This window comes from Vidua chalybeata, chromosome 29 (assembly GCF_026979565.1).
Source record: "Vidua chalybeata isolate OUT-0048 chromosome 29, bVidCha1 merged haplotype, whole genome shotgun sequence".
In the NCBI taxonomy this organism is placed as follows: Eukaryota; Metazoa; Chordata; class Aves; order Passeriformes; family Viduidae; genus Vidua; species Vidua chalybeata.
The window spans coordinates 2,001,322-2,009,037 of NC_071558.1; the positions used below are offsets into that span (position 1 = coordinate 2,001,322).

General features: G+C 68.4%; 1 protein-coding gene across 1 annotated transcript; it reads left to right on the top strand.

Annotated features, from left to right (window-relative positions):
- PEA15 (proliferation and apoptosis adaptor protein 15) lies at positions 1–7,621 on the top strand. The gene is made up of 4 exons (XM_053967095.1): positions 1–89; positions 3,743–3,916; positions 4,825–4,980; positions 5,836–7,621. The coding sequence occupies exons 2-4, from the start codon at positions 3,745–3,747 to the stop codon at positions 5,898–5,900; spliced, it is 393 nt and encodes a 130-aa protein (XP_053823070.1). The 5' UTR covers positions 1–89; positions 3,743–3,744; the 3' UTR covers positions 5,901–7,621.
- The last annotated feature ends 95 nt before the right edge of the window (positions 7,622–7,716 follow it).

Genomic DNA, 7,716 nt, shown 5'->3' on the forward strand with positions numbered 1-7,716 from the left:
CGTTAAGCCCCGCCCACTCCCGCTCAGAGCGGCGGCACCGAGAGCCCGAGCGGCGGCACCGGCACCGGCACCGGCAGCGCCCGCGGCCGGTAAGTGCGGGCGGGGGGGGCCCCGGACCCGGCGAGCGACCCCCGGCCCCGCCGGCGGCCCCGCGGCACCGGATGGACCCCGCGGCCGCCGCCTCCATCCGCTCCCGGGGCCGCTCCCGGGGCCGCTCCCGGTGCGCTCCAGCGGCCCCGGACCGCGGCGATGCCCCCCCCGCTCAGTGTGCCCCCCCGCTCCGGTGGTGCCCCCCGGGCGGGCAGGAAGGGGTTAATGGCGCCGGGGGTCCCGGACAGGGTCCCCGGTGCCCCCCATCCCCCCCCCTTTCACTTCCCCTTTCGCTGCCGGGGGGGCTCGAACCCGTGACACGCTGTGGGGGGGGGGGGGGGACACTCGGTGGCTCCCGGTGCCCACGCGGGACCCGCCACCCCCCGTGTCCCCGTCCCTGTCCCCGTCCCTGTCCCCATCCCCGGTCCCGTCCCCCCCGTCCCGCTCCCCACGCGGGACACGGGGCCCTTCCCCCACCCCCCCCGTGCCCCCCCCCCCCCCCGTGGATGTCACCCTGTCCCCGCGCGGTCCCGTCCCGTCCCCGCGGTGCCACCCAGCGCTCCCAGCGCTCCCAGTACCGCCCAGTGCCAGCGATGCCACCGCATCCCCCGGGACGGGGTGACCCCCCCCGCCACTCCCCAAAAACAGATTTGGGGACATCTCGGGGTGGGGGGGGGGGGGGTTCCCACGCGTGGCCGCGGCCCCGGGGCGCGTGAGGCGGTCACGCGCCGCCGGCGGGGGCCAAACTGGGGCCAAACTGGTCCCAAACTGGGCCGCGGGAGGCGCCGCTTCCGCATCTCCGCGCCGGGACGGGGCGGGGGCCCGGGAAAGGGACCGGGGGACGGCGAGGGGGGGGTCCCGGCACTCATCGCCCCCCACCCCACCCGTGCCCCGTCCCACGGAGCCGCCCCGCGTGGGGGAAACTGAGCCACGATGGGTGTGTGTGTGGGGGGGGAAAGGATCGCGCCCAGCTGCGCCCCAGATGTGCCCCAGATGTGCCCGGGGATGCTGCGGCCGCCGGGGCAGGGCGGGACCCCCGCGACACGCGTGGGACCCCCGCGACACGGCGGGACAGGAGGGTGGCGGTGGCCGTGGGGCAGGGCGGGGTCCCGGGGGGGCCACGCAGGGGCCGGACGGTGTCCGTGGGGCCGGACAGTGGGGCCGGGGCCGTGTCCGTGCGGCCGGGGCCGTGTCCGTGGGTCAGGGCCGTGTCCGTGGGTCGGGGCCGTGTCCGTGGGGCCGGGGCCGTGACTCGCATTCCGGGGGGGGGCCCCGGGGGGGCCGGAGGCGGCCGCGCCGCTCCCCGAGCCACAAAGGGCCCCTTGTCCCCACGCTGCGTGGGGGGGGGCTCGTGGGGGACCCTCCCCCCGCGTCCCGCTCTCCCCACCCACCCCAAAAACACGAGGGGGGGGGGGGGGCAGCGATGGGATCGGCGCCCCCCAGACCCCCCCCCCCAAATCCCCCCCCGCGGGACACAAAGGCCGGACGGGACCGTCCCACCCGTGTCCTGCCCCCCCCCCCCGCCGTGTCCCGGCCCCCCCAAACCCCCCGAGCCCCCCGCCCGCCCCACTGAATGGGCCCCGGCGGGGCCACGCCCCTCGTGAATATTCATGAGGCGCTTTGCATGAGAAACGTGAATGGGGCGGGGGGGGGTCCCACGGAGGGGGGTCCGTGGGTATTTCCCCCCCCCCCCAGCTCCTTTTCCTGGCGGGTTCCCCGCGGGATCGGGCGCGGGGGGGTCCCGGTGCCGCCCCCCCCGGCGGAAGGGCCCCGTGTCCGGCCGGGGCTGAGTCATGGGCGGCCTTAAAGGGGCCGCGCTCGGACACGGCGGGAGGGGCTGCTATTGGGGGGGGGGGGGGCAGGGTTCGTGCGTGGGGGGAGGGTTTGGGGGGGGGAGGGGTTGTTATTGGAGACGAGCGTGGGGGGGGGACGCGTCTGTGCGTGGGGGGGGGGCGTGGGGGGAGCGTCTGTTCCTCGGGGAGGGGGCTGGAGGGGGGGGGGGGGGCGTGGGCAGGTGTTGGATTGGGGGGGGGGGGCTCACGTGTGTTTTGGGGGGGGGGCGTTGTTTACCAAGTGCAGTCACGAGTGGGGGGGCCGTGGGTGGGTGGGGGTTGTTTACGGGTAGTCACGGGGGGGGGGGGGGCGGCGCGCGCGTGGCGTGGGGGGGAGGGGGCCACGCACGGGGACACGGCCGCGGTCACGTCGCTGTCGTCCCCCCCCCCCCACCACGCCACGTGTGACCCCCCCCCCCCGCGTGTCCGTGGGGTCCCCGAGCCCCCCCAACGCCTCCCCCCCCCCCCCCCCCCGGGTGCGGGGGGGTTCGGGGTGGTGGGGGGGGGGGAAGGGGCAGGCCGGTGATGCGTTGCCGTGGTAACCGCATCCCTGCGTGGGTGGCGGCGTCGCCATGGCAACGGGGACCGGCGGGAGAGGGGGACAGTGACCCCCCCCTCACACGGCTGAGACCCCCCCAAAGCGCGGGGGGGGGCGGGGGGAGCGAAGGGGGGGGCAGTGAGAATTTGGGGTGAGTGTGCAAAGGGGGGGTCGGATTGCGCGGGGGGGGGCTGTGCAAGGGGGGGGGTCGATGTAAAGCAAAGGGGGGGTCACTGAATTCGGGGTGAGCGTGCAAAGGGGGGGTGACAGTTCCCGGGCTGTCCCCAGGGCCACGTGCAAACTGCCCCGTGCAAAGGGGGGTGGCAGTGCCAGCGCTGTCCCCGTGCAAAGGGGGGGGGTCGGGGGGGTCTGTGCCAGCCCCCCCCCCCCCGCGCTGGTCCCTGTCACTGTCACATCCCGTGAGCGGCACGTGAGTCACGGCCGGGGGCTGGGCTGGCACCGGGACTGGGCCTGGGGACACGGTGACAGCGGGGACCGGCGCTGGGGACACTCGTGACACCAGTGGCTGAGCCTGGGGACACTGGGGACGCTGGGACTGAGGCTGGGGACAGTCGTGACTTGAGCAGCTGAGCTTGGGGACACGCGTGACACCTGTGGCTGAGGCTGGGGACGTCTGTGACACCTGTGGCTGGGCTGGCACTGGGGACTGAGCCCAGGGACACTCGTGACACGCGTGGCTGAGTCCCCTGTCACTCGTGACACGCGTGGCTGAGAGCAGGAGCAGTCATGTCACACATGGCTCTGTCCCATGTCACTCATGTCACCCATGGCGGTGTCCCCTGTCCCTCATGTCACCCCCGTCCCAGTCCCATGTCCCCCATGTTGATGTGTCCCTGACGTCCCTGATGTCCCATGTGTCCCCTGTCCCCAGCCACAGCCATGTCCTCCCAAGTCCCATGTCCCCCCTGCCCCAGCCATGGCCAAGTCCTGTGTCCCTCATGTCCCCAAGTGTCCCCCATATACCACATTCCATGTCCCTGATGTCCCCTGTGTCCCCCATGTCCCCCACGTCCCTAATGTCCCTGATGTCCCCTGTGTCCCCAGCCATGGCCATGCCCCCCATGTCCCTGATGTCCCTGATGTCCCCTGTGTCCCCAGCCATGGCCATGCCCCCCATGCCCCCCATGTCCCTGATGTCCCCTGTGTCCCCAGCCATGGCCATGCCCCCCATGCCCCCCATGTCCCTGATGTCCCCTGTGTCCCCAGCCATGGCCATGCCCCCCATGTCCCTGATGTCCCCTGATGTCCCCTGTGTCCCCAGCCATGGCCGAGTACCGCAGTCTGCTGGAGGAGCTGGCCCAGAACATCACGGCCGAGGACCTGGAGCAGCTCAAGTCCGCGTGCCGCGAGGACATCCCCAGCGGGGAGGGGGACGCCATCGCCACCGGCCACCACTGGTTCGCCTTCCTGGAGCGCCACAGCAAGCTGGACCGAGGTGTGACCCGGGGACATCCCGTGCCACCGGCACTGTCCCCTCCCCGCGCCCCGGGGCTGCTCCAGCCCTGGGCTGGTCCCCATCCCTGGCCCTGAGCCCTGTCCCTGTCCCCATCCCCTGTCCCAGTCCCTGTCCCAGTCCCTGTCCCCATCCCCCGTCCCTGTCCCCATCACCTGAGCCCTGTCCCTGTCCCCATCCCCTGTCCCAGTCCCTGTCCCCATCCCCTGTCCCCATCCCCTGTCCCTGTCCTTTTCCCCATCCCTGGCTGTCCCTGTCCCCCATCACCTGACCCCTGTCCCAGTCCCTGTCCCCTCTCCCAGTCCCTGTCCCAGTCCCTGTCCCCATCCCCTGTCCCTGTCCCCCATCACCTGACCCCTGTCCCAGTCCCTGTCCCCTCTCCCAGTCCCTGTCCCAGTCCCTGTCCCCATCCCCTGTCCCTGTCCCCATCACCTGAGCCCTGTCCCCGTCCCTGTCCCCATCACCTGAGCCCTGTCCCACTCCCCATCCACCTTGTCCCCATCCCACCCCCATCCCTGCCCCTTGTCCCCATCCTCATCCTGTCACCCTTCCCTGTTCCCGTTCCCATCTCGTCCCCATCCCTGTCCCCATCCTGTCCCTGTCCCCATTCCAATCCCATCCAATCCAATCCCTGTCCCTCCCCTGTCTACCTCCTGTCCCCATCCTTGTCCCTTGTCCCCCTCCTGTCCCTGTCCCTCCCCTGTCCCCATCCCTGTCCCCATCCCTGTCCCTGTCCCCCTCCCCTGTCCCCATCCCCGTCCCCTCTGGGCCCCCGTGGCCGCAGCGCGGGTGGCCCGAGCCCAGCACGTGTCCCGTGTGTGTCCCGTGTGTGTCCCGTGTGTGTCCCGTGTGTGTCCCCGCGCTGTCCCCGCGCTGTCCCCGTGTCACAGACAACCTGTCCTACATCGAGCACATCTTTGAGATCTCGCGCCGGCCGGACCTGCTGACCAAGGTTGTCCAGTACCGCACGCAGGTGCTCAAGATCTCCGAGGAGGACGAGGTGGACACGAAGCTCACGCGCATCCCCAGCGCCAAGAAGTACAAGGGTGAGACGGGACCCGGGGACAGGGACAGGGACAGATGGGGACAGGGACAGGGACAGCCGAGGATGGGGACAGGGACAGCCGAGGATGGGGACAGGGACAGACGGGGATGGGGACAGACGGGGACAGGGACAGGGACAGCCGAGGATGGGGACAGGGACAGGCGGGGACGGGGATGGGGACAGACGGGGACAGGGACAGGGACAGCTGGTGACACTCTCACCCACATCCCCAGCGCCAAGAAGTACAAGGGTGAGACGGGACCCGGGGACAGGGACAGGGACAGATGGGGACAGGCACAGCCGGGGATGGGGACAGGGACAGGCGGGGATGGGGACAGGGACAGCCGGGGACGGGGACAGGGACAGGCGGGGATGGGGACAGGGACAGCCGGGGACGGGGACAGGGACAGGCGGGGACACTCAGCGCATCCCCAGCGCCAAGTACAAGGGTGAGATGGGACCCGGGGATGGGGACAGCAGGGGACAGGGACAGGCGGGGACAGGGACACCAGGGACAGGGACAGGCGGGGATGGGGACAGGGACACGAACACCGGGGACAGGGACAGGCGGGGATGGGGACAGGGACAGGAACACCGGGGACAGGGACAGGCGGGGATGGGGACAGGGACACGAACACCGGGGACAGAGACAAGTGGGGACAGGGACAGCCAGGGCAGGGACTGTCATTGTCCCCAGGCAGGGACAGCGACCCCTCCCCAGTCACCCCAGGGTAGGGACTGGGACCCCCCTGGGAAAAGCTGGGGAAGGGTTGGGACCCCCCCCAGGAAGGGTTGGGGACCCCCTGTGGGGGGGAGCACCCCCAGACCCCCCTGACCCCCCGTGTCCCCCCCCCAGACATCATCCGGCAGCCCTCGGAGGAGGAGATCATCAAACTGGCCCCCCCCCCGAAAAAGGCCTGAGCAGCAGGAGGAGACCCCCCCCCACCCCCCAGAGCCCCCTCCCCAATTTCAGCCCTGAAGAGGGGGGGGGCTCGGGAGGGGGAGGGGCACCAAGAGCATCTTAAACCCCGCCCCCAAATCGAGGAGGGGGGATTTGGGAGGGGGGGGGGGGAAATTCCCACGGGACCCCCACCCTGAAAAGGCCTCGATTTGGGGGGGGGAGGAATGGGGACCCCCCCCCTCAATGTGGGTAAGTTGAGGGGGGGCATAAAAAATGGGACCACCCCCCCACAGCCTAATTTGGGGGGGTTCAAGGTATTGGGAACCCCCCCCCTTAAATTTTGGGGTCACAGGGACCCCCCCAATCCCAATTTGGGGGGGTCAGAATTATTGGGACCCACCCCCAGCTTAAATTTTGGGGTCCCTAATTTGAGGGGGGGGTCTGTGACAGGGACTGAGACCCCCCCCCACCCCAATTTTGGGGGGTCACAAGCATTGGGACCCTTGACCCCAATTTTGGGAGGGGTCACAAGCACCGGGAACCCCCCAAATTTTTTGGGGGGGGGGCACAGGAGGGCAGGGGGAGGTCAGGAGGGTGCCGAGGTCAGAGCTGATTTTGGGGGGGGGTCTCGGACCCCCCCAGGAGGGGCAGGAGGGGACAAGGAGGTGACAAAAAGGAGGGGGGACAGTGAGTGGTGACCCCCCCCAAAATTGGGGGAAAAAACACCAAATTCCCTTTTTTTTGGGGGGGGGGGGGGAGGGGCAGCAAATTTTGTCCCCCAAATTTGGGAAACCCCCTAAAAATCCCATTTAAGGGGGGCAGGAAGTGGTGACCCCATAAAATCAGGGGAAAAGACCCCAAAATTCCCATTTTTGGGGGAGCAAGTAGTAAGAAATGACCCCAAAATTAGGGAACCCCCCCCCATAATTGAGGAAAATCCCCTAAAATTCCCATTTTTTGGGGTGGGGGACAAAGTGGTGACCCCACAAAACTGGGGAAAACAACCCAAAATTCCCATTTTTGGGGGGGGGGGGCAGAGAGTGCTGACACCCCCAAATTTGAGGGAAAACACCCAAAATTGAGGAAAAAAACCCCAAAATTCCCATTTTTGGGCGATGAGCAGCAAGAAATGACCCCTAAAATTGGGGGAAAACCCCCAAAAATCTCAATTTTTTTAAAGGGGGGGCACCCTGGCTGGCCCCCCCAATAAATATTTTTGGGGGGTCCTCCCAGTACCAAACTGGGAGGGAGGAGCCCCCAAACTGGGCGGGGGGGGGGGGCGTGGGGGAGGGGATTTTTGGGGTTCAGGTTTAGTTACTAACCCAGGGGTGTGGGGGGGGCAGCAGAGTTAATTAAATGTTAATTAATTAATATATTTTATTTAATAAAAGCTAAAACCCGCAGCAGCCACCGGCTCGTGTGTCCCCAACCCCCCCCCCTCAAATTTATCCCTGTGCCCCCCCCCCCAAATTATCCCTGTCCCCCCCCCCTTTTCCTTTATTTATTGTCCCCAACCCCAGGAATGTCCCCAAATCTCTGTGAAAAACGCTGGATTTGGTTAAAATTGACGTTTTTGACCCCCCCTGAACGTCGGGATGGGACTGGGGGGGACCCAGGGGTGTCCCCAACCCCTCCGGGGGGGTCTCCGGGTGTCCCCCCCTCCCCAAATTCCCTCCCCTCCCTCCCCCCCCCCCCCGCAGACCGTGCTGACTGTGTATTGATAAAGATGGAAAAAAGCTGCTCTGTGCGAGGGTTTTTGGGGGAAAATCCGGGGAAAACGGGCAAAAAAAAAAATGGGGAAAGGTTCAGGGGGGGTGGGAGAGAAATTTTGGGGAG

Excerpts from the sequence above, each read along its gene's own strand:
- PEA15 (XM_053967095.1), top strand. The coding sequence starts at position 3,745 with ATGGCCGAGTACCGCAGTCTGCTGGAGGAGCTGGCCCAGAACATCACG. Across the intron at positions 3,917-4,824 it reads CCACAGCAAGCTGGACCGAG|ACAACCTGTCCTACATCGAG; the intron begins GTGTGACCCGGG and ends CCCGTGTCACAG. Across the intron at positions 4,981-5,835 it reads CAGCGCCAAGAAGTACAAGG|ACATCATCCGGCAGCCCTCG; the intron begins GTGAGACGGGAC and ends TCCCCCCCCCAG.